The 27,305-nt window shown below is 44.9% G+C and overlaps 1 protein-coding gene across 1 annotated transcript in view; it reads left to right on the top strand.

The window, feature by feature from the left end:
- Positions 1 to 12,504: 12,504 nt before the first annotated feature.
- The window catches only part of LOC141126891 (phosphatidylinositol-binding clathrin assembly protein-like), a gene marked incomplete at its 3' end in the record, with an annotated part of 78,395 nt that continues 63,594 nt past the window's right edge, over positions 12,505 to 27,305 (top strand). The window contains 1 exon segment of the mRNA XM_073612944.1: positions 12,505 to 12,864. Within this exon segment, the coding sequence (XP_073469045.1) occupies positions 12,735 to 12,864 (130 nt within the window).

Raw genomic sequence — 27,305 nt, 5'->3', positions numbered from 1 at the left:
ATGGGGTTGTCAGCTTTTGTCACTTCCCACTCTAGTTTTGAACATTTCGCCATTCATTCCTATGGGACCAATTTCGCCGCAAAAACGTCATTTCGTGGACCATTCGGCAAAACATTCCACAAAGTAATAACACACCAATCGGGAACAATCCGCTCGTTTCGGTATATTATTTGTCTCTGTAGTGTGAAAACTGTGGGAGGAGTCTACAAGCATTATCAAGTCTAGCAGATGAAGTCACATGCATTTGGGGTGTCTCAGCATCTTGTGTTTACAACCACTGTTTCCTAGCAACGCTCATGCCCTGTTTATGCTTCCCAAATACTGCTTCATCAAAACTGCCCCATCAGAATTACCCCATCAAAACTGCCCCATCATATTCCTCTATTATAAATCAGTACATGGTGTGTCTGTCCCCTCCCCCGGGCTCTGTAATCAGCTGAGATGCTCCAGCCACCTTCCCCCCCTGTGTATAACAGAAGCTTTGGTAACCATGGCAACAAAACAAACACTAACAGTACACTCTGATTAATGGCTAAAATTTCCTGAAATGACCTCTAAACAAATGGCCGTATTTTAAAAACTATACATCCTACAGCGAAGATCTTTATATTGTGAGAATCACAAGACCCAGACCTAGATTTTGATGTATAGTATGTCTCTGAAATATTAAAAATGAAGGCACAGTCGCAGTTTAGAAATTGCCCTTCAAATTTGGAGGGGGCTAGAGTGTAGTTTCAATGAATGTCAATGGACGGCATGAGTTGCAAACAAATGGTCATATTGTGAAAACTATCAGGACTATGGCTTAGCCGTGGACATGTTTAGTGGCAGCAGGGATAGCTGAACGTTTTGATATAAGATTTGTGTAGGTGGGCTTGAAAATGAGGGAGTGGCGGCAGTTTAGAAATCATGTTCTGATTTTCCAGCTTTTGTCACCTCCCACTCTAGTTTCCCCATTCATTCCTATGGGACCAATTTCGCCGCAAAAACGACGATATTTCGTGAACCATTCGGCGAAACGTTCCACAAAGTAATAGCACACCATTCGGGAACAATCCACACGTTTCGGTATATTACTTGTCTATGTAGTGTAAAAACTGTGGGAGGAGTTAGGGTGGTAAATTTGGCTATAATAATAAGAATAATATATATGTGAGATAACAGTAAGTGGTCTTGCTATGCAAGAACACTTAATAAAACCAAATATAGAATACTGGGATAATTATTAATTTGAAGAATGATGATGGGAATAATTACTTTGATTTTGCATTTATAATTAAAACTGGTGATGGGACACAAGTGTTTGTCAGTTACATCAGGCAGCCAATGAGATCCAGGCATTCCTCCCACACACCTGATTCATGTCTCCTGCTGCCCAACTGCCAGTTGAAGGAGTGAGCTGAGATTATATTTGAATAATAAAAATGTATCCAGTATAGAATTCTCTCCATTTTATTACATTATAATTGAATGAAATCCTACATACCTTCTGCGTGTCTCTTTCTGGGTTTTAGGTGAATGCAGACAGTGTTTAGAACTGCCCTGAACCCCCGCCTGATAGCCTTACACACCCCCCTACGAGGGGCTTTGGGCTGTTCGGGGGGCTGATTTTCCGCTGTTAAGGTTGCAACCATTTTTGATTGCATAATTGGGTCTCCTTTGATGATAAACAGAAGATCCGCTGACTTTATCGCACTTCTCTCGCTATGAAAACGCGCTATTATAAAATAATAAGCAACGTGTCTCAGAGCAACAGAACTCACGTCCTCTTCACACAAGAGAAATTCTGTGAGTGAGCCCAGCTGCTGCCAGAGCTCCTTATATCAGGACTCTCCCACTGTGACATCATCAAGTGGGATGACCATATATGGGCATGTCACATGACCTTTTTTTTTTCTAACTGACAAAGAATTCAAATTTGTAAACATGTTAACCCTTCGCTGCCCAGGACAATTTTGACATTTCTCACACACTTGTTAAAATGAACATGTTTTTTAGCTAGAAAAATGGCTTTTAATAGCCAAACGTGATATATTTTCTGAAAGCAGCGACCCTGGAGAATTAAATGGTGGTTGTTGCCATATTTTATGTCACACGATATTCAAACAGCTGTTTATTAAATGCAAATTTGGAAAAAATACACTTGAATGCATTTTAGTGCACACAAACACTGTGTAATACCTATTTTATTTTTATAAAATATAAAACATGAGGGTAAGATGAATAAATAGATGCCCAAAAAGTCAAGATTGAATTATTTTTTTTATTTTTTTCCAACTGACAAAAAAATTCAAATATGAATATGGTCATATCACATGACTTTTTTTTTTCTAACTGACAAAAAAATTTCAAATTTGTAAACATGTTAACCCTTCACTGCCAGGGACAATTTTGACATTTCTCACACACTTGTTAAAATAATCATGTTTTTTAGCAATAACATGGCTTATAATACCCAAACATGATATATTTTCTGAAAATAGAGATTTGGAGAATTAAATGGTGGTTGTTGCCATATTTTATATCACACGATATTTACGCAGCTGTTTATTAAATGCAAATTTTCAGGGAAAAATACACTTAAATGCATTTTAGTGCACACAAGCACCATATAATACCTTTTTTTTTTTTTAAAAATATAAAAAATTAGGTTACGATGAGTAATTAGATACCCAATAAGTGAAGATTGAATAATTGTGCACGTCTGAGAAACAATTTATTTTTATTTTATTTCATTTAACCACTTCAATATCAGGCACTTATGTACCTTCCCACCCAGACCAATTTTCAGCTTTCAGCGCTCTCACAATTTGAATGACAATTACTCAGTCATGCTACACTGTAGCCAAACAAAATGTTTATCATTTTCTTCTCACAAATAGAGATTTATTTTGGTGGTATTTAATCACCACTGGGTTTTTCATTTTTTGCGATATAAGCAAAAAAACAGCCAAAATTTTGAAAAAAACACACTTTTTTTAGTTTCTATTGTAAAATTTTGCAAACAAGTCATTTTTCTTCATAAATTCGTGCCAAAATTTATACTGCTGCATATCTTTGGTAAATATAACCCAAATTAATGTATATTATTTGGTCTTTGTGAAAGTTATAGAGTCTACAAACTATGGTGCCAATCACTGAAAATTGTTCACACCTGATGTACTATCTCACCTGAAGGCCTATCTCATTTCTTGAGACACTAACAAGCCAGGAAAGTACAAATACCCCCCAAATGACCCCTTTTTGGAAAGTAGACAGTCCAATGTATTTACTAAGAGGCATGGTGAGTTTTTTGAAGCTGTAATTTTTTCCCACAATTTTTGGGAAAATTAAGATTTTTTTTTTTTTTTTTTTTTTTTTTTTACACAAACTGGTCATATTAACAGGTTATTTCTCTCACACAGCATATGCATAATTGCAACTACACCCCAAAATACATTCTGCTACTCCTGAGTATAGCGATACCACATATGTGAGACTTTTACACAGCCTGGCCACATACAAATCCACAACAATACAGTCAGTCAGTCTGTATATGTAGTAAAGCATGCTTATTATACTCACTGTGGAATCTAAGGCACTAATCTTCTGCATTGTGTAAAAAGGCTGTTTGATTCTGACTTCTCTGATCCTCCCCTTCTTCCACAATCCCCAATCCATTTCCTGAAAGAACAGAGCTTTGGGGGCACTCTGTTCTTTCTTGGGACGGTGCATGTGATTAGCACAGGACCAATCAGCACTGTCCAGATAGAGGGTCAGGGATCCCGCAGCCTCATGGGACAATCGGGGAGCATGAGAACTCCTCCTAAAAGCTTTAACCAGTGCTCTGCTGGAAACTGAAAGAAGTCACAAGACTGCAAGATACTGCTGATGAGAAAATGTATTTAAAGTGGTTGTAAACCCATTACAACCACTTTAAACTACAGGTAAGCCTAGATTAAAGTGGACGTAAACCCAAATTTTTTTTTTTTTTTATCATACTGTAGAGTATAAGATTTCCTATCATTTGAGCCCAGTCTTGCCATACAGAGTTAATCCATCTCTGAGCAATCCTCTTTTATTGTTCAGTGAGAAAAATCTTGACAAACTGAGAAAAACTTAAGACACATGCATTATTTTTTAATTCCCTCCCCCGCTCCTTTCTTCAACAGCTCTGCTAGGATTGGCTGTTCCACACCTCACCATGATTTGGCATGCTGAAGTCATGTAGTTACTTTCCTGTCTTTTCACTGGATGTTAGAGATCATAGCAAAAGTTCAGTGTAAGAAATACACAGGAGAAAATGCATATTGATAAGGGGAGTGTAGAGGTGGGCGGGGAGTCTACTGACATCATGACTCCACCCACCGAGCTCCAGTCAACAGACCCGCCCACAGAATCTGCAGTTTTTCGGGTCTAATAACACACAGAGGGGAGACATTTGACAGGTAAAGATACATGCAGGAGGCGTATATATCCTAATAGATAACCCCTATGGCAGTCGTTTAGAAAGGATGACATTGGGTTTACATCCACTTTAAGGCTTACCTGTAGGTGCAAGAAATATCTCCCAAACCTAAAAGGTTTAGGAGATATTTGCAGAAATAGCACCACCGTAGACATCGGGCGCAGGCGCACTGAGCGTACCTTTTCTAGCGGCGTTCATGCCGTTAGCGGCGGCACCAACACGCATGCGCGGGAGTGACGTCATCGCGGCCCCGGCCAGTCACAGCTCCGGAGCTGCGATACCAGGAAGATAGATGGCGGTATCGGAGGGGGCGAACGAGAGTCGCTTCGGGGGCTTCGATCTCAGGTAAGTAGTTCATAATGAGCTAGTATGCTATGCATACTAGCTCATTATGCCTTTGTCTTGCAGGGTGTATTTTTATTTTTTTCAGAGGCTTTACTTCCTCTTAATGGTTTATATTTACTAAAATAATTGCATTTCCATGTTCTTGGTACTATGGGAGACCAGATATAGTGAATGCAGAGTCCTGGGTTTAGTAACACTTTTTTTTTCTTTTTTGATTTAAAGTTTTTTATTGTGTGCACCAGACGAGACAAAACAATTCCAGCAACAAAATATTGTACAGTAAGAATAGGTTGCTACACAAACCAATAAGAAAGTAGCAACATCTATTAAGAACATAGGGAATAGTATGATGTCAACATAACAACAGCTCACCTACATTAGACTAAATTAAGATGCAACAGTGTAAAACACTAATATCGCCCAGAAGCAGGTGTACAGGTTTAGTAACACTTTAATTGAGTAAGCTGACGTTGGAAGCTGATTGGCTACTATGCACTGCTGCGCCAGATTTTGCACTCTCCGTTTTTAGTAAATTCCCCCCAGTGATGGCAAGAAAGAACAATCTGGCTAATAATTCTTTTTATGACTATTCAAATGAAAATCTAACCATACATGGTCGGCTTTCCAGTGAGGAAAAAAATGGTGGGCGGAGTTGGGAACTTTTGGGTGCAGACTTCTGGCAAGCAGAGACGGTGAAAGGTATAAGAAATTGGTTGCTGTATATAACAGGCCTATAAATAAGATCCTAATCTGTTTTTGTTGCACTGCCGTCATTCTTCTGCCTTCATACTATAGAATTTAGCATGACTCCTAATTTTCAGAAAGGAAACTTGAAGTGACTCAAGATAATGACATTACAGGGAAAATACACCATGTCCTCTAATAATATCTACAGATGACAAAGGACCAGCCACCCCCACCCCGTCCCTGCATTTGTGATGTGAAGCCCTGGCATTTCCTGTTTATAACATATTTTGCTGGGTTAATGACCCAAATAAATCCTTCGCAAATTAGTTTGGAGGAAAGAGCAACATTATAAGCTTCCAGGAATCCACATTTGCCTTTTTCCATGATCTCCTCAAAAACACATTATAAAAAAAGACTATTGTGCATAGTATGTGCCATACAGGACCGAAACCTGTATTAATTGGATTAAAGGGGTTTTTTGTTTTATGTATAATTTTAACTGACAAATATTTCGCTAAAAAAAAAAAAGAAAAATGTTTTTTTTTCTACAGCTTTAGTTACAGTGCTTTGAAAAAGTATTCGTACCACTTGGAATTTTCCACATTTTGGTGTTACAACCAAAAACGTGAATGTATTTCATTGGGATTTTATGTGATAGACCAACACAAAGTGGCACATAATTGTGAAGTGGAAGGAAAATGATAAATGGTTTTCAAAATTCTTTACAAATAAATATGTGAAAAGTGTGGTGTACATTTGTATTCAGCCCCCCCGGAGTCAATACTTTGTAGAACCGCCTTTCACTACAATTACAGCTGCAAGTCTTTTTAGGAATTTCTCTACCAGCTTTGCACATCTAGAAAGTTAATTTTTTGCCCATTCTTCTTTGCTAAATAGCTCAATGTCTGTCAGATTGGATGGAGAGCGTCTGTGAACAGGAATTTTCAAGTCTTACCACAGATTCTCAATTGGATTTAGGTCTGGACTTTGACTGGGCCATTCTAACACATGAATTGTAGCTTTGGCTGTATGTTTAGGGTCGTTGTCCTGCTGGAAGGTGAACCTCTGCCCCAGTCTCTAATGCCGTGTACACACGAGCGGACTTTTCGACGGACTAGGTCCAACAGTGTTTGCGACGGACTTTGCAGCGTAGGTCCACCGGACTTTCAAACGAACGGACTTGCCTACACACGATCACACCAAAGTCCGACGGATTCGTACGTGATGATGTACGACGGGACTAAAATAAGGAAGTTGATAGCCAGTAGCCAATAGCTGCCCTAGCTTCGGTTTTAGTCTGTCAGACTAGCATACAGATGAGCGGATTTTTCAACCGGACTCGAGTCCGTCGGAAAGATTTGAAACATGTTTTATTTCTAGGTCCGTCTGACTTTTGGGGAAAAAAAGTCTGCAAGCAATTTCTGTTTGACTGCATTTTTAATAAGGTGCAGGAACTTTTTTCCTGCATTTCCCACAGGTATAGCAGCCCATTCAAATCAATGGGCTGCTATGCCCATGCTAACAGGAGCTGCAGCAAATGCATAGGTTAAGGTTATTAAGGCTAAGTGTCCGGTGCGAATTTCCTTGTGAAATTCCTAAACAGCTGTTCAGCGGTTCAGCTGCAATTTAGATGCGGTTCAGATGTGATATTTTGGAGCCGACGACCACCGGCTTCTTCAACATTAGCTGGTTGTTAAGGAGCGGGCTGGTAAGTTGGCTGCCATGTCCTTAAAGTGATTGTAAAGCTTAGTTTTAAAAAAAAAATAACAAACATGTCATACTTACCTACACTGTGCAGTTCGTTTTGCCCAGAGTGGCCCCGATCATCCTCTTATGGGGTCCCCCGGCGGCGCTATCAGCACCTCCCTGCATCGTATAAACCCCTAGGAGAAGCGTTCTCCCGGGGGGTTACCCTGCGGGCACGCTCCCGAGTCCATAGACGCAGAATGTAGGACTCGGCCCCGCCCTCCGGCGCCCGTGTCATTGGATTTGATTGACAGCAGCGGAAGCCAATGGCTGCACTGCTATCAATCTATCCAATCAAGAGCCGAGAACCCCGGGCAGAGAGGTACAGCGCGTCTCTGCCGAGTGATCGAAGGGGGTTAGGTGAGTAAAACGGGGGGCTGGGGGGCCAGTCACTGTCAGAAGATTTTTCACCTTAATGCATAGGATTTACAACCCCTTTAACAATGGATGACTTATCAGCTGTCAGCAAGATTCCCCGCTGACAGCTAAATGTAAAAAAAAAACATTGCCGGCAATAAAAAAAAATTGAAAAAAACGGCGTGGGGGTCCTCCCCAGTCCATACCAGGCCCTTTTGGGTCTGGTACGAATTTTAAGGGAAACCCCATGCCAAAATTGAAAAAAAAATGGCAACAGGGGAAAGGAAAGGGGAATAATTGAACCCCCCCTGAACCATACCAGGCCACATGCCCTCATTATGGGGCAAGGTGCATTGGGGCAGTCCCACCCACCCCGATGCACCTTGTCCCCATGCTGATGGGGACAAGGGCCTCTTCCCCACAACCCTGGCCAGTGGTTGTGGGGATCTACGGGCAGGGGGCTTATCAGAATCTGGAATCCCCCTTTAACAAGGGGACCCCCAGATTCCAGCCATCCCCTTTGTGAATAAGTATGGGGTACATTGTGTCAAAAAGAAAAAAAAACACAGACAGTTTCTGACAATTCCTTTATTACAAAAACAATGTCCCCTCCGGTGTAGATCCATCATTATTCATGACGACTGCTGCCACCGCTGACCCGAAAAAAAAGAAAAGGTCCACTCGTGCTGAAGGCATCCGCCATGTGCCTGCTCTGCCGTTTGACAGTTCCTAAATAGCTAAGGGGCGGGGTCACCTGGCGACATCACCTACGACATCAAGCTATGAGTAAGCGCTCTATGGGAGCGTGAAACGCGTTAGCGGTTATGCTGCATTATTTCAACAGAGCCATGTACGGATTTTAAATCATGTCATTTTTTCAATAAAGAAGATTTTATTTTCATTATTCCAATCCGGAGTGCGGCTGTCCAGATTTTTTCATTGCACATACACCATTGGAATAGCAATTGCCGCCACCTGGAGCTCTCACAATCATTTACTCAGCGGAGGACGGGAGATTTGAACCCAGTCACCTGGAGCGGTGGCAACCACCCTGGCGACATCACCTGGTGACACCACCCCCTTGTGATGTCACCAGGGGGCCCTGCTCCTTAGCTTTGGAACCTTTCGAACTGTCAAATGGCGGAGCAGGCAGACAACGGGAGCATGTCCCCATGATCCGATGGGAACATGCCGCCTCCTGCCCTATCCTTCATTGGGAAAAATTATTTTGCTGATTAGGCCTCTAATTACATGCAGGAGAACCAGTGGGGGTTTCCGGTCATTAGCTGCGGGCAGCAGACACATTGAAAGCAATGAGCGGCTGACAGTTCTGATAATAGATAATAGCAGATAATAGCAGCCTCTCGCTCATGGATTTATCTTGGAATACTTAGCCCTGAATACACACTACCTGCAAGCAGCCATGACTAGCTGCGAGAGCTGTCAGTCTCCCACTGCTTTCAATGGGGCTGCCTTGGGGGAGGGAGGAGAAAGCAGGGGACAGGGCCCAGCCGCACTGTGTGTGTCTATAGATGCACACAACCCGGCTCGAGATCAAGCCCGCATGAGTGCCCCCATAGCACACGGCTTGTTGTGAGGGCACTTGGAGAAGAGGAGGTGCCCCAGAAGAGGAGGTTCAGGGCCACTCTGTGAAAAATTATTGCCCAGGGCAGGTAAGTATGTTTGTTATTTGAAAAAAAAAATCCTTTGCCAAAGCTTTATAGGTATCTTGCTGCTGGCTCTGCCAAATGTTGGCCCCAAAACAATGCAGGCACCACCAAATGGGAGGTTAATCAGTCACAGCTGAAGCAACCCGTAGCAACTTCTGGAGGAACCCTAAAGTTCCACAGAACCCTGGTTGAGAGTGGCTGCCATCCGGTGTCTGCTTTCAAAAAATATATAATTTGGTTTTTATGTAATCTTCAGACCTAAAATGATCTTTTAACTTCTTAGCCACTGCCCCACGTACATGAACTGCAACCCCTGTGTGCTGGATCATGTATCTGGTACGTGATCAGCCCTTCCGGGTAAGGAGCGCACGCCGCCATAACTGTGCCCTGGTTTGTTACAGCACAAGCTGATCAGCAGGTCCCGGACAATGATTAATCGTGCTGATCGGCTCTGTCATTCATGGAAAAGAGCTCTGTGTTGTAAACAACAGAGAGTTTGGTACACTGACAGGGGATCTTGTTGTTTTTTAATTCCCTGCAAAGCAGGGAAAAAAAGCAAAATGATCGCTTAGTAAAAGCAGCACATATCACACACCTTACACATAACGTGTTAAAAACACACATGCAGAAACAGATCCTGAGTGGATCTGGAGTGCGTTTTTGTGGTGTGAACCAGCCCTTAAACTTGCAAACAAAAAATGCAAGAAAAGGCAAATGGTTAAAACACGCCAAAAAAATTTACAAAAAAAATGCACATTAGCGCGAGGTTCAGGTGCGGGAATGTGAACAGAAACGCATGCTGGGAACGCAGGATAAAAAATATGCATTAACCGATTAAGGACCACCCCACGTACATATTCTGTGGCAGGGTGGCCCTTAAGCGCAAATACATGTACCTGTCCACTGTGATTTGACACAGCCAGAGCCAATCAGTGGGTCCGGCAGACGTGATGTCTGCCGGGACCCGCCAATTGATATGAGGAGAGGCAGAACGGCAGTCTGCCTATGTTAACAGGGCAGACCTGCACCTAAGTGGAGTGAAGATCGCGGCGATGCTCCTCTAATGCATGAATTCTTTGAGAAACAAATGAGTCAGGCAACATGGATGGTTGCAAACCATAATTCGCCATAAACTGAGACAATCTGGAAGCGGTATTGACATCATTTCTGTGAGCAAACTCCGTCCAAGGTAGGAGGTCTGTTGTTATGGTGGTCAGAAATATAGCAGCGTAGAAATTGCTCCAAGGCTTGGTTGGCTTGTTCTGCGGCTCCATTAAACTCTGGGTGATACGCAGAAGAGAAGGAAAGCTGAATTCCCAACTGTGTAAAAAAGGCTCGCCAAAACCTGGAGACAAACTGGCTACCCCTGTCAGAGATGATAGCCCATGTAATTGAAAGATCTCCCGAGCAAAAATGGATGTCAGTTCTTTGGAAGTGGACGATTTCTTTAGTGGAATACAATGTGACATTTTCGAGAAACGGTCAACCACCATAAGAATAACTGTGTTGCCCTGGGATTTGGGTAACTCCACAATAAAATCCATAGACAGGTGGTTCCAAGGCCTCTCTCCATTGGGTATGGGTTGTAGGAGGCCCACTGGAAGGTGTTGTGTCTTACTCTGAGCACACACAGAACAAGCAGCTACAAAGGCAGTTACATCAGCGCGTAGACCAGGCCACCAGAGTTGTTGAGAAATAGCCCAAATGAGTTGATTCTTCCCTGGGTGGCCAGGCGGCTGCCTTAGGAGAATGGTAAGTCTGGAGCAAAGCAGTGCGGAGATTCTCAGGGACAAAGAAGTGGTCATCAGGTTTCTTGGGAGGAAACTGGATCTGAGCGGCACAAATTCTGTCACCCAAAAGGTGAGGTGAAAATGGTGCGTATAGTAGCCAGTATGCGATCAGGAGGTATTACAGGAACAGGCACCGACTCAATCTTGAAAGCGGAGGAAAACTGTCACGACAATGCATCAGCCCTTACATTCTTGGTACCAGGTAAGAATGAGACTATGTAATTGAAGCTTGACAGAAAAAGAGACCTTAGCGCCCTTCTGGGAGAGAGGCGTTTAGCCTCAGACGAGAATGTGAGATTCTTATGGTCAGTCAAAATGAGGACCAGCACAGTGGTACCTTCGAAGAGATGCCTCCTTTCTTTAAGAGCCAAAATGTTCGCTAACAATTCTCTGTCCCCAATCTCGTAATTGCATTCTGCAGGAGACAATTTCTTAGAAAAGTAGCCACAAGGATGCAATGCGCTCTCAGAGGTAGGGCGCTGAGACAGAAGGGCGCCAACTCCAGTCTCAGAAGCATCAACCTCAAGAATGAAGGGTAGCGTAGGATCAGGATGTGCCAACAGAGGAGCTGAAACAAAGGCAGCCTTGAGAGACTCAAAGGCTTTATAGGAATCCGGAGACCAATTCTGTGGGTTACCGTCCTTTCTGGTCATATCAGTCAGGGGTTTGACCAGAGAAGTTCCGAATAAATTTCCGATAATAATTGGCGAAGCCCAGGAAACGTTGGAACGGACGTAGACCTACGAGTCGAGGCCACTGTAGAACTGCAGATAAGTTCGCCCTGAATGCAGCCAGGAAAAGTGCGTTTTTGTCATGTGACAAATGCAGAAAAAAATGCAGACAAAAACACGCAAAACTGAAAAGTTGCGGGAGCTTTTTTTTTTTTTTTTTGGCGTGTATTGCAAAAAATGCACCAAAAAGAGCACAAAAAAAAAAAAGACGCTCATTGGTGTGAATGGAGCCTAAACAAGCTAACATTTCCAGAATAAAAAAATTGGCAAAAGCATTTTTTTTTTTTGCTTTTTTTCTTTAACATTCTGCCTAAAAATTTGGGAATCAGTACTGCTTGGACCTTGAAGAAGGGGACATACCCCGAAAGATTGTCCTGAAAAATTGTATGTTAGTGCAAATAAAAAAAAGTATGACGGACAGTGCTCAATTTTCTAATCACAATTGCACTAATACGGCTACAATCACATCAAGTATTTTTGCTTGAACAATGAGTTTTCAAAGGGGATGTGGGGAGCTCCTGTCTTGAAGGATCTCTCCATTGCAGACAGTTGTACGATCTGCCCCAGAGGGTGTCAGCACATGGCCTGACTCCTCTGGGCGTGCCTATGCCGCAGGTACGGCCCCGCCCACTCAAGCGGGATTCCCAACCGGGCAACGCCCCCTCTATCCCAGACTCCGCCCCGAGCGGCAGAGTCCTCTGGAACGGCCCGCCCCCTCCGTCCGGAAAGCGCCCGCCCCGCGGTCACGTGAGTCCGCCGGGCAGTGAGGTGGAGCCGAGCCGCCATTTTCCTCCCTATCCCCATCCTGTGTCACCTGTACGGCGGTTGCCAGGGCCGGGAATAGCGGCGGATTGGGATCCGTTATTCTTCCTCCATGCTCGGGTGTGCGGCTGGTCTGATCACACCGGATCCCCTCCTCCAGGCCTGATCCTCTCTCTCTGTGTCCCTTCCCGGAGCCGCCATGTCCGGACAGAGCATCACCGACCGCATCACGGCGGCTCAGCACAGTGTCACCGGATCCGCCGTCTCCAAAACCGTCTGCAAGGCCACCACCCACGAGGTCATGGGCCCCAAGAAGAAGCACCTGGACTGTGAGTACCTGGGGGGGGGAGGGGAGCTGACTGAGGGGCCCCTGGGGGCCACATACCTTTCATCAGTTCTGTCCGGGGGTCCTCCAGAATGATGTGTGCTGGGGGGCCAAACACTGTATGTATGCCTCACACAGGGGCCCCTCCTGTATGTTGTGTGATCACACAGGGGCCCCTGAGGTCCTAAACGTATATATGACCATCAGCATCTCAAAGAGGTTCCTTTTTGGGGACGGAGGGGCCCCCGGAGCTGCGAGGGGCTCCCTTTTGGGGACGGAGGGGCCCCCGGAGCTGCGAGGGGCTCCCTTTTGGGGACGGAGGGGCCCCCCGGAGCTGCGAGGGGCTCCCCTTTTTGGGGACGGAGGGGCCCCCCGGAGCTGCGAGGGGCTCCCCTTTTTGGGGACGGAGGGGCCCCCCGGAGCTGCGAGGGGCTCCCCTTTTTGGGGACGGAGGGGCCCCCCGGAGCTGCGAGGGGCTCCCCTTTTTGGGGACGGAGGGGCCCCCCGGAGCTGCGAGGGGCTCCCCTTTTTGGGGACGGAGGGGCCCCCCGGAGCTGCGAGGGGCTCCCCTTTTTGGGGACGGAGGGGCCCCCCGGAGCTGCGAGGGGTCGACTTTTGGGGAAGGAGGGGTCCCCTTTTGGTGACAGAGGGGCCCATGGTGTGCAGACGGATTTAGTACTGGGTGCCCAGACGGGCCCCTGATGTACGTCCGGGTCCTGTGTGATGGTAGAGTAGCCTTTGGCACCCAGAAGGGGTCCTCTTTGGTGAAGGGGGCAGTGTTGTGATGGAGGGGCCCCTGGGGGACATATGGGTCCTGTGTGGTGTTTGAGGAACCCCTATTGCTTAGGGTCCAGCGTGGTGATGGAGGGGCTGCCAGTGTTCATATGGGCTCAGCATATTGGAGGGGCCCCTGGTGCTCAAAGGATTCCTGTGCATTGATGTAGGGGCCCCCGGTGCGCAGTGGGGCTCTCTGTGGTGTCCTAGGGCCCACTGGGGTCCTATGCAGGTGTTTGGAGACAGTTGAGGATCTGCAGTATTGGGGTTGTACAATGGTGTGGGTGATCGGTCGTTGTGTTCTTGGACAGGGGGAGGGCGCTCCAGCGGGGTGCTGGGGGGATATTGGTGCCCCTCTGTTTCCTGTGAGATGATTGAGGGGATCATGACGAGTTGTCCTGTGTGACAGTCAGGGGTACAGTGCTGGATGTCCTGCTAGAACTCAAGGGTAATACAGTGAGTGCATCTGACTAGGAACCCCCCCCCCCCCAAAATGAGCTTCGAGAGTGAGGGTGGGATCTGTAGTAGGCTATGTGATCCTCGGATCTCGGCTTGTTCTGCTGTCACCAAGTCTCTCACTGTGGCCAGCAATGTGTCGTTGTGTGGTGTTTGAGGTCTTGTGTTGGCTTATGACTTGCAGCAATTTATTTATAGTATGTCATTCAGTAATGTACCCTTTAACTGCAAGAGACCCCCAAGAGCATCCCGTCCCTCAAGTGCAGGAGACCCCCCAAGAGCATCCCGTCCCTCAAGTGCAGGAGACCCCCCAAGAGCATCCCGTCCCTCAAGTGCAGGAGACCCCCCAAGAGCATCCCGTCCCTCAAGTGCAGGAGACCCCCCAAGAGCATCCCGTCCCTCAAGTGCAGGAGGACCCCAAGAGCATCCCGTCCCTCAAGTGCAGGAGACCCCCCAAGAGCATCCCGTCCCTCAAGTGCAGGAGGACCCCAAGAGCATCCCGTCCCTCAAGTGCAGGAGACCCCCCAAGAGCATCCCGTCCCTCAAGTGCAGGAGGACCCCAAGAGCATCCCGTCCCTCAAGTGCAGGAGACCCCCCAAGAGCATCCCGTCCCTCAAGTGCAGGAGGACCCCAAGAGCATCCCGTCCCTCAAGTGCAGGAGACCCCCCAAGAGCATCCCGTCCCTCAAGTGCAGGAGGACCCCAAGAGCATCCCGTCCCTCAAGTGCAGGAGGACCCCAAGAGCATCCCGTCCCTCAAGTGCAGGAGACCCCCCAAGAGCATCCCGTCCCTCAAGTGCAGGAGGACCCCAAGAGCATCCCGTCCCTCAAGTGCAGGAGGACCCCAAGAGCACCCCGTCCCTCAAGTGCAGGAGACCCCCCAAGAGCACCCCCTCCCTCAAGTGGAGGAGAGACCCCCCCCAAGAGCACCCCCTCCCTCTAATGCACACCATCCATTAACATCTTAAGATCGAAGAATGTGTTTTTGAGTCTCCTGTTGTGAAGGGATAGTGTTGTCTTGGGGCTCCTGGAGTTGGCTGGGGTAGGGTGGGAGTGGGGGGGGGGGGGGGGGGCTGTGGTAGTGTGATCTTGGTTCTCCTGGAGGGGTGTGTGGGGGTTAGTGTGATTTTGGGTCTCCCATAGTTTGGAGGGGGTAGTGTAGTCTTGGGGCTCCTGTAGTCTGTTCTGGACAGACGGCTCAGTGACTCTCTTGCTCTCGGTGAGCTGTTATGTGGTGTATTTGGGCTCCTCTGTCTCTTGGCTGTTCTTTGATGTGGAGGAGTTCCTGTGTTTTGGAGACGTCTGTGACTGTCGGGCTCTAATGTAACTTGACTCGTGGCTGTTCAGTAACGCTCTCTATATTGTGTAGGGATCACACAGTCCTATATAGCTAAGTGATTTCTGCTTTAACAGCATACTGATGTCAGGATCAATGTTAACTTAAAGCTGTACTCGGGGGGATTAAGAAAAGAAATACTCTTGCAGTGGACCAACCCCACAGTGCAAGTGTTAAATGCTCATTAGGTCAGTGATGGTGAACCTTGGCACCCCAGATGTTTTGTAACTACATTTCCCATGATGCTCAACTATACTGCAGAGTGCATGAGCATCATGGGAAATGTAGTTCCAAAACATCTGGGGTGCCAAGGTTTCGCCATCACTGGTCTAGGTGATCAGGAATGAGGTATTGGTCCTTTCCTCTGCTCCCCATTCTCTGCCCGCTCCCTCACCACCAGGGACAATGCAGGAATAGCAGGCTGGAGCACCTAGAGATGAGGTTACAGGTGACCGGTGGCACATTTTGGAGGAAGTCTGAGGTAGAAAGGTATAAGTTAAGTATTACAGCATGTTCATGTACCCCTAGACATAAGGAGTCCTCGCTGCTTGTGTAGCTATTTTTTTTTTTTCCCCTAGCGCCCAGAGTTGGACTTTATTCAACATCAAAGTAGAGGTCAGCGATACCTGGCAGAGGTCTCAAACTGGTGGCCCTCCAGCTGTTGCAGAACTACAAGTTCCATGATGCATTGCAAGGCTGACAGTTACAAGCAGTGTAGCAGTGTGACTCCCACAGGCAGAGGCATGATGGGACTTGTAGTTCCGCAACAGCTGGAGGGCCACCGGTTTGAGACCCCTGCGTGTAGAGGCTTACCCCAATGTAAATCATAGCAAGTCCAGGAGATGTCCGTCTGCTCCATCAGCCCTGAGAAGTAGAAGTGTCATTGTGAACGTTTCAGTCATATATTGTGGTTGTCTATTATAGAAATTTAAAGATAAAATAAAGATTTTAGCTTAAATAAATTCTTTTGGGTTCTACCATTTGTGGACAGTTTATATCTAGCAAACAAGAGGAGTCTTCATATAGGATGTCGGGCATAATGGTATTCACTGCCATTGAGTGTTAGGCTTTGTTCACACGGGGAGATAAGCTCTGTGCAGGGCCCTCTTTTCCCAGTACAGGGATGCACAGGTGTTGCATGCATCACCACCTTGATATCTCATTTGTTGTCTATTGCAGCAAACGCAAAAAGTAATAACCATAATATTAACTTGAGTTCCGGAAGATTTTCCCCCCTTCATGACCAGGCCATTTTATGCTATGTGGCACTGTACTTTGAAATAACAAAAATTAATTTACTTCTCTTTTAATTTTTAAACTTACCTAGATGGATGCTGCATCTGTCCCCCGGCGTCTCTGCACCGAGAACTGAGCGATCGAACACCGCTGATGGCTCAGTTCTCACAGTCCCCCCCCCCCCCCCCCCCCCCCGAGCAGGGAGCTGTGGACTGTCAGTCACAGCTTCCTCCTTGATCATTGGAGCGCTGAGCTGTGGAGGGGGCGGGGAATGGTCGTCTCAGGCTCTTAGCAGCTTGCTGAGAGGGGTATGAGTCCAGACTCGTATTGTCGGGATGACGCGCTGCCTGGACTGATTCCTCTGATGTCAGCAGAGAGTGGACTTCAGCTCGCTGTCTGCTGAAAACGGGTCACAGGAGTGCAAAACAAACTGCAGTCCTGTGATCTATATAGGTGAAGTACAGCCAAACGAGCTTTGGCTATACTTCTCCTTTAACTGGTAATTGTGCGGTCGTGCAACGTGGTACCAAAATGAAATTTATATAATTTTTGTTTCACACAAATAGTTTTATTTTGGTGGTATTTTTTGCGATATAAATGAAAAAGACAGATAATTATATATAGCATATCGAAAAAAGTCTAATTTCTTCAGAACAGGCACCGGTAGATGGCACTGGTGGGTACTGCTTGGGCAGCACTGAAAGGTGGCACCGCTTGGGTAGCACTGAAAATTGGCACTGATTAGCAGCACTTGTGGGCACTGATAGGTGGCACAGATTGGGACCGATGTCCCTGTAACAGAAGCCAGTTACTGGCTTTATTCTTTTCTCCTCAGGCTGATCATGAGGAGAAAAAAAGCAGATCCGGCTTCTGTTTACTTTCTGATCAGGTGTCATTGGCAGACAGCTGATCACATGGTAAATGTCCTGCTGTGATTGGCCCTTTACCCTGTTCTGTGATCAGCCGAGTCCGAAGGATTTGGTGATCATAGTGCGCACTGGCCATGCCCCCCAGGGCATGTAGTGCGATAACTGGAGGATGTCTATTGATGCCCTCCTGGCACTGGAAGCCCGTGCTGCAGGCGGAAAGTGGTTAAAAGATTTGTTGTGTTTTTTTTCTTTTTCTGAAAAGATGTATGAACACTCTGCACCCTTTTGTAAAACATGCAATGTGGCCCTCATACTGAGAAGTTTGGAGACCTTGGGTATAGAACTTGCCTCATCTCATGTGGTTGAGTCTCACTCTCCATAGAGTTGTATGCGGTGCGGTTGGTGATCTGATTACAGAATCGCAGTGTAATTGGCCTGAGGTTGTGCAATGGTGGAGAGCTGTTCACTGCACTTTGGAACTTATTGGGAAACTGATAACACAAGTATGATTTAAAGTGATACTGCTCTGTGCAGCAATATTATTATTATTATTATTATTATTATTATTATTATTATTTAAGGTACTTGTATAGCTTTGTACATTCACAAATCCCCCACCAGGGCTGTGTGCATCTTCTTCCTGCAGTAGTAAGCCCAGTACTATGGGGAGGCCCATGTGACTCCCTGGCCAACCACTTTTATTCATTGGAGTTCAGTTCTTGCAAATGTGGAGCCTCAGCATCCCATGTGGGCATTGCCCAGGGACGTCTGTATGCCAATACAGTCCTCCTTGGAATCTCCACTCTTGCAGTCTGACATATAAGCCATCAAGGCATTTTTGATATTTGCATAACTCCTCCCAAGAACCAGCCCACTGCTTGTATCAGGGCTGAGGATGCTTGAGTTTAGTAGAGTCCACAATGCTGTGATGTTATAAAGGAGCAATGTCCAGCACCCTACTGCCCACTCCCACCAGCCATGATCTGCCTGCCTTGTATAGAGAAGCAGAGCGACCCAGCGATTACATCACTGGATCTAAAATAAGTGCATAATGAAAATTGATTTTTTTTCCAATGTTGATTGGGGCTAGGGAAGGCAAAATGTAAGCAAATAAAAAACAAAACAAAAAAACAAATACTGTTAACTCTTAAAGTACTGAAGGTTCATTTTTTTTTATTTATTTTTAGAATGTTCTACTTACCTGCTCTGTGTAAAAGTTTTGCACAGAGCAGCCCCGATCTTCTTCTTCTCAGGATCCCTGGCAGTGCTCCTGGCTCCCCCCCCCTGCTGAGTGCTCCTGTAGCAAGCTGTTTGTTATGGGGGTACATTGAGCCACACTGTGTGTGTCCATAGACATACAGAGCATGGTTCAGCCCCCAACCCCCACGCGTGAGATTGTGCCAATAACCGACAAGTGTGTTTACATGCGATTTGACACAGCTGATCACATGGTAAAGGGCCGCTGTGATTGGCCCTTTACCCCGATCACAGAGCACGCCCCAGCAGGGGGTGTGGTTCTGGGAGGACGTCTGTGGACGCCCCTTCCAGAACTGGATAATTTGCGCTGTAGCTGTCTTTTGACTATAGCACGGTCGGGAAGTGGTTAAAGTAATAGTAAAGGCTTAGTTTTTTTTTTCTGTAAAATAAATAACATGTTATATAAACCTGGTCTGTGTAATGGTCCGATCTGTCCGCCACAATGTTGCAGTCCCGCTAAAAATCGCTAATCACCGCCATTTATAGTAAAAAAAAAAAATAAATAAAAATGCCATAAAACTATCCCCTATTTTGTAGACGCTATAACTTTTGCGCAAACCAATCAATATACGCTTATTGCAATACAAAAAAAAAAAGTAGAAAAATTCATATTGGCCTAAACTGATGAAGAATTTTTTTCTTTTTTTTTTTTTTTTTTCTTTGGCTATAGCAGAAAGTAAAACATCATGGTTTTTTTTTTTTTTTTGTTTTTTTGTTTTTTCAAAATTGTTGATCCTTTTTCGTCTATAGTGCAAGAAAAAAAAAAACGCAGAGGTGATCAAATACCACCAAAAGAAAGCTCTATTTGTGGGAAAAAAAGACATACATTTTGGGTACAGTGTCGCACGACCGCACATTTGTCAAAGTGACACAGTGCCATGGTCGTTAAGGGGGGAAATCCTTCCGGTCCTTAAAGTGATTGTAAAGAATCTTTTTTTTTTTTTTTTTTTTTTTTTTTTTAAATAACACACACGTCATACTTGCCTCCACTGTGCAGCTTGTTTTGCACAGTGGCCCCGATCGCCCTCTTCTGGGGTCCCCCAGCTACTCCCTGCATCAGATAACCCCCTAGGAGAAGCGCTCTCCCGAGGGGGCTACCTTTTGCGGGCGTGCTCCCGAGTCCAGCATTCGGCGACCACAGACACGAATGCTGGCCCTGCCCCCCCCCCCCCCCCCCCCCCAGCGCCTGCATCATTGGATTTGATTGGCGGGAGCCAATGGCTGTGCTGCTATCAATCTATCCAATCAAGAGCCGGGACCCTGTGGAGAGAGGGGCAGCGCGTCTCTGCCGAGGAGATGAAGGGGCTCAGGTAAGTAAAATGGGGGGGGGGGGGGGCTGGGGGGCCGCTGACTGCCAGGTGTGTTTTTTTTTTTTTTTAACCACTTAAAGGGGTTGTAAACCCTCGTGTTTTTTCACCTGGCAGGTGAAAAAAAAAAAAAGACTTTACAATCACTTTAATTACTATGTTGGAGAATTCTGTCAGTGAAATTGCTGAACATGTAGTTCCTTAAAGTACATGTAAGCTCAATAACTATATTCTTATGTAAGTGTTTACAAAATGATGTCATTTCCAATATCTCTAAGGGGCGGGCCGTTCACACCGCACCAAATGCACTCGCATGGACATGCGTCAGCGTGCTGCGTTGTATTTTGCCATGCTCTTTTCTCCTCCCTTTCTGGAACATGCAAGGGTTCTATGGCAGAGCAGAGGTGCCAATCCTTCTGAAGGGCACCCCCAGCGCACCTTGCTGCTGATGGTGGGCCGCATTTCAGTGCTGTAAACAAAGGGTTCAAGTCCAATTTCTGGGCTGTGTGCGTGCCAGCCCTTTCGTTTTGAATGTGATGAGTAACACAGCATACATTAACAAATACTTGTGTGTGCTTTAAAGCACCGCACCTTAGTGGTTAGGTGTGAGCCCGGCCTTCAGGTTTTCAGTGTATCAAAATCACCACTTAGTGGCTGGGGTGTGATGTACTCTGGCAGGATCGCCACAGTTCTGATGCGCTGATCTCGGGACATTGCACTGTTCACTTTTTAAAAATTAACTTTATTTAAATGTCACAGGTACATTTCATAAAGTTCGTTTGCTGGCCATGTAGTGTGGGGCAGTGGATTACCTTGTGCTGCACGATTCTGGATAAAATGAGAATCACAATTTTTTTGGCTTGGAATAAAGATTGCGTATGTCTCATGATTCTGAATAACTTTTTTGATTTAAAGTGTTATGGTTCGTACACACGATCAGAAAATCGTATGAAAAATGCTGCATTCGAATGGATCGTTAGTACAGAGATTTCGAGAGCCAATCAGGGTGGTTCATCTGATATTATTCTATCGGACATGCACGGAATTTTTTTTTCCTTTAATCGAAACGATTTTCGTTTAATCAGCACAGCTATCGTTTAAAAAATGCAATACAAATGCATTACAACACATGACATCACTTCCGAATTTTTATTCTGTCGTACGGGAATTTTCAGGACTTTAGTAAACTCGTGAGATTAGCATGCAAAAAAAAACGTCCGATAAACAGATCGTGTGTATGGGGCTTTACTAAACCCACAACAGTAAAATCAGTCTGTATATGCAGTAAGGCATGCTTGGGAAAAAAAAAAAAAATAATATTTTTTATTTTTTGCTATAATATCAAAAAAAAAATTCTTCATCAGTTTAGCAAATATGTATTCTTCTACATATTTTTGTTACAAAAATCGCAATAAGTGTATATTGGTTTGCGCAAAAGTTATAGCGTCTACAAAATAGAGGGGATTTATGGCTTTTTTTTTTTTTGTTTTTACTTGTAATGGCGGTGATCAGCGATTTTTAGTGGGGCTGCGACATTGCGGCGGACAGATCAGACACTTTTGACACTATTGTGGGACTAGTGACATTTATACAGCGATCAGTGTTATAAAAATGCACTGATTACTGTATAAATGTCACTGGCAGGGAAGGGGTTAACACTAGGATTATTGAGGGGTTAAGTGTGTCCTAGGGAGTGATTCTAACTGTGGGGGGAAGGGGACTGACTGAAGTACAGAGAGATTGCTGTTCCTAATCACTAGGAACAGACCATCTCTCTACTCCCCTGACAGAACGGGGATCTGTTTGTTTACATTGACAGATCCCTGTTCTTGCTCTCTATGGTGCCATCGCGGACTCCGGAGCCGATTTCACATGGCCGGTGCCGTGCACGCGCCCGCTATATCTATTGCACGAACCGTCGTACCAGTACGATGATTTGCGCAATAGAGCTGACCTGCCACCGTATATTGGTGTCGGCTGGTCGGCAAGTGGTAGGGGGGGGGGGTTCGAATCGAGATCACGATCTTTTAACAATTAATCGTGCAGCTCTACTGCGCACAGTCCTTTTTTTTTTTTTTTTTTTTTTTTTTTTCAGCGCATAAGTGGGATTGCGCTGGAATAGCCACCCAACACAGTCCCAGTGCCTCTGGTATGAATCTACCCTAAAGAAAAATGGAGGCAGCCAATAGCTATTCTCTCCTGAAAATGGTAATTGCCTGGATGTTGTATTTAATCCATTGGCTTTTCTTCTTCTTCTTTTTTTTTTTTTTCGGAGCCATTGTCTTCAAGTAGATATTCAGATTAGAAGTTCTGACTTTTTTTAACCTGCTTGTTTGTTCCAGGTCCTAACTCAAACAGTATTTAGGACAGACAGCCAGACCACTAGCATTTTTAGAGGGCCAGCTAAGGTGGATTCTTAGTATGTTTCTTTTAGCTGGGTCAGTCCAGCAGGCTCATCCTATTCTAATTGGTCCTTATCCTTTTATCCTTCCACCTGCCTGTTCTGCATTGCACAGAATGGGGGTTCATATCCCTGTTCCTCAAGAAAAGTGGAAAAATGAAGACCAATGCATAAATCCACAGTCTCCTGGGAGATGAGCACAGTAGTTTATCTGGGGTGTATATATATATATATTATAGACTGTAGATGAACATACATAAAATAATCCTGTACGGATAATGATCATTGCAAACAGAAGCTGAGCTACATATTTTGAGGGTGAATTGTAACCCTGCGCCTGCAGCTACAGAGACCAGTGAGGGCTTGTTTGAAAAGAGAAGTATGGGATTAAATAAAAAATACATATCGTCTGTGTGGAGGCAGCATTAATCTGTCTGAAAAGCTGGCCATAGACTGTTAGAATCATCCCTGAACTGGCCAAGATTTGTACCATAAATGGGCAGGCTAAATGTACCCAACGTGATCAACCCGAGTACAACCAGCCTGTCGGATTTTACATGTGATTATTGCTAGTGGCTATTATAGACGTACGTTGGCAGTGATCACGATGTTCTCCCGGCGGGGACGGTCGGGAATGACTTCCCGGGAGGGATTCCCACATCAACACTGACTGTGTTGATGGAGGAAGCAAGCGCCCTTGGTTGCAGGAAAGAAAATGGCTCCGTCTATGGTTGACTTTAGAATGAGAACCACTGATTACTCAGTTCTTGGTCTTCAGCGACTGTCAGTCATCGGCTCTCTGCTCTGCCCCTCCATTGCTCACTGGAGCGCTGGGCTGTGGAGAGGGCAGGAGCAGCTGGCTCAGGCTCTCAGCGGTGTGCCAGTCAGGCACCTGGGCAGATGCTGGAAGGGCTCTGTGATGTCAGCTGACAGAGGACCTTAGCCCGCTGTGTGCTAAATCTGGGTCACAGGAGTGCCAAACTAAGTGCACTCAGTGACTCAGAGGAGAGGTACAGCCAAAAGAAGTAGGGGTGCACTGATCCATTATTATATTATTAAACAAACAAAAAAAAAAAAAGTTTTTTAATTATTAAATGGAGGAGAATAAGAAGTTAATTAGGGCTGATTAGAGTAAATTAAGGGTTAATAAGGGGTAAACAGAGGACGTTTTTACAGCAGCTGTTTTTGGCTTCAGATGTTTTTTTCTACAGTCAATAAACTCCCCATCATGTTATCCTATGTGTCCATGCACACATAGGCTGTTATCAGTAGTTTTTGGCTGGGGTGTTTTTTGGCTTTAAAAAAAACCCAAAATGAGTGGGGTTCTGAGAGCGTTTTTACAGCTGGAAAAACTCCTAACGTCAAAAAAAACGCTGATAAATGCCGATAAACGCTCAAAAACCTGGCTCACCAGCGTTTTTTGACCCATTGAAAATTAAAAAAAAAAGCTAACGCGGAAAAACGCAAAAAAGTTGAAAAACTCACTGACGTTTTTATATTTGCACATCCAGTGTGCATGAGGCCTTAATAAAAAAAAAAATATTTTATTTCACTTGACAGGTTGCTTTAAACTGACTTCATCTGCAGATCGAAGTTTATACCTTTTGATCTGTAGATATATAAACAAAACAAACGTGTTGTTTTTTTAATTTATTTTATCTTTCTCGGTTTCAGCGGCTGAACGACGTTAATAAACATTGCCCGACTGCTTTTTTTTTTTTTTCCCTTTGACCGCTCCAATTTCGTTTACACTTCAGCTGTCAACGGGGTAACCCTACTGACAGCTGAATGAGTCATTGGGTATTAGGATGTGGTGGCCCCGCCCCTTAACAACAGATAGTTCCCGGCTTTTTTATTTTAATATTTTATCTCAGTGGGGGGATCCGAGCCGGAAAGTTTCGATTTCAGATATGGGAGCGTTTACTCTGATACTCGTACAAATGCTTAGTATCGACACCAATACCGGTATAGGCGCAACCCTACAAAAGCACTTTGGCTTTACTTCCCCCATTAAAGTGTATTTATGACTTCTTAAAGTGGACCTTTCCTTCCCAACACTAATCTGTCTGCAGCTCTCAAAACCACTTCAGGTCATTTTAAGTAGCTCAATAATTTAATAGCTCAACTCCAGGCACACAAAAAAAAAAAAAAAAAAAAGCTTGGCGCGACCAACTCCCCCCACTCTCGTTTTTGCACACAGCAGCAATAAATTTAAAAAGTGACAGGAACCACCAAAGTGAAGAACCCCAAATTTCTTGTACAAGGTGGGCAATTTTGGGGATGAAGTTGGCAGCTTTGTACTGTTATAGGTTATACCCCAAATATAGGTGTACCATGGTAAAAAATGATCGGCTTGGCATGTACGAATTAGATAAAATGGATAAGAGCCCTTTCACAATGGAGGCGTTTTTCAGGCGCTGTAGCGCTAAAAATAGCGCCTGTAAAAACCCCTGAAAAAATCCTCAGCTGCAATCCCAGTGTGAGAGCCCGAGTGCTTTCACACTGGGGCGCTGCGCTGGCAGGGCGTCACAGAAAATCCTGCAAACAGCTTCTTTGCAGCGCTGTAGGAGCGGTGAATACACCTCTCCTAAAGCGCCCCTGCCCATTGTAATCTATGGGCAGCGCCGGCAAAGCGCCGCTGCAGCGATGTTTTGCAGGTGGTTTTAGCCCTTTTTCGGCTTCTAGCGGGGTTTAAAACCACCCCTCTATCGGCCGAATAGCGTCGCTAAAAATAGCGGTGCTTTACCGCCGATGCTCGGGCGCTTTCAGTGTGAAAGGGCTCTTACGGCTTCACTTCCTGGTTCCTTACAGCGCATCCGCAACTCACGCTGCGTGATTCCACTGGTCCCTGCTGTCTTCTGGGACCTTTGTGTGTCTCCCAGAAGACAGCGGGGAGATGGGATGGAGAAGGCGCCGGAAGTGGCGTAGATACCCGCGGGTGGCGTGGCTATCTATGCCCAGAAGTGGGAGCAAATTACATGTATTAGACAGGTATCTGCCCCCAAATATGACACCGGAGGGGGGGGGGGATTCCGAAAAACGCAAGTTCCATTTTTGGGTGGAACTCTGCTTTAATATTTGCGAACGAAATGAAGGTTTCCGATTTAGAATAATAAGCTGTCAAGTTAGTAAAACGGCGATATGTTTGTAGTGTACATAGATTTGCAAAACAATGGGATACAGGAATATTCCTGAACTTTGTTTTATCTGATGGTTGCTGTGAAATTGTGTGAATGCATCAATGCAGTGCATGTTATCCCAGCTTGTACAGCTTAGATTCATTGAATGAGTTTACCAAAAATGTAAATATTGCTGAATATGCAGCCTCATGCTACAAAATAAAGCTCCATTTCATGCTGAATAAACTAAATTATTAATGTATCTTAAATATCAAGCTATCTTTAGATAGATTTTTAGTTCAAAAGCATTTTATTAAAATAAATTTGGTAATCAAAAAAATCTGTTTTTTGGGTTTTTTTCCACCCTGTTCTGTTTTCTCCTCCTATCAGCATGCTCCTTACGCTACAACACAGCTTTGTGCAGTCCCCTCCCCTTCCCTGTCTGAGGTCTGGTATAAGGAACTGCAAGGTGGCTGATACCAGGTCACATTCAGGTATTTTTGCATTCAAATAATCCATTATGAATGGACGCAAAGCTCCATGAATGTGTGTAATTTTACATCTGCATGGAGTTCAGCTTTAAATGCATAAACTACAAGGGCCTTATTAAAGATTATTGCTGATAATGATGTTCTGTACATATTTACAGAGCAGTTGCCTTCAATTATATCTTTTAATGAATTGTTAACTGGACAGTTCTGCCTTTATTATAATCACATGATTAGTCCCAGTGTTATAATGGGAAACACTCAGAGACTGGCATCCCTGTAGACACGCAGAATAGGCAAGTATTTCATTGAATTGTAGCAGTCTGGTATATACACTGCAAGGATTTTAGGATTTTTTTTTTTTTTTTCTTCTTTTAATTAAACAGCTTAAAGCAGAATATTATCCATAACAACTTGATTAAAAAGAATGTTTTTTAGCAAGGAATGTATTTATACATTCTATATTAACAATAGTGCTACCGAAATTAATAAATTCCAGTATTCTCCTTGTTTCTTCTTGCTGTAGGTTTCTATTATTATTATTATTATTATTATTATTATTATTATTATTATACAGGATTTATATAGCGCCAACAGTTTACGCAGCGCTTTACAACATGAGGGCAGACAGTACAAGTACAATACAGGAGGAATCAGAGGGCCCTACTGAAGCCCAGAGCCCCCGAGCAGCAGTAAATCATAAAGCAGAACTAAACCCATCGATTTTAACGGTTTCAAAAAAACGTTACATTCCTGGAATGCGGGGATTGCTAACTGTCACATTTGCTTGTGTCCTCAACCAAACTGTCAAGCCATCAAATGGCTGAAGTCATAACTAATCACATGTGCAACATTATGGCAGTTGCAGATCAAACAGAAGCAGCTTCCTTAGCTGTAAAGAATAGAGTTTAATTTTGCTTTAAGGCTGTCAGCAGATCGGCCTCTACAAATTTCTTCAGTGCCTAAAAATAGAGTACAACTGAGCATGTGCAGAGCAGGATGAGCGTATTCCAATTTTTTTCACCGTATAGATACTTTTGTTGTTCTGATCATACTTGCCTAGGTGGATGCAGCATCAGTCCCCCACTGGTTCTAACGAGCTGATCGATCAAACACCGTTGATCGCTCGGTTTTTCATAGCTCCCTGGGCAGAGAGCTGGTGACTCAGCCACCGACTCTCTGCTCCCCCCCGTCCAGGTGTGTG

This window comes from Aquarana catesbeiana, linkage group LG02, assembly GCF_042186555.1.
Source record: "Aquarana catesbeiana isolate 2022-GZ linkage group LG02, ASM4218655v1, whole genome shotgun sequence".
In the NCBI taxonomy this organism is placed as follows: Eukaryota; Metazoa; Chordata; class Amphibia; order Anura; family Ranidae; genus Aquarana; species Aquarana catesbeiana.
Note: the sequence above shows the minus strand (reverse complement) of the source record. Positions and strands in the feature narration are given on the sequence as shown.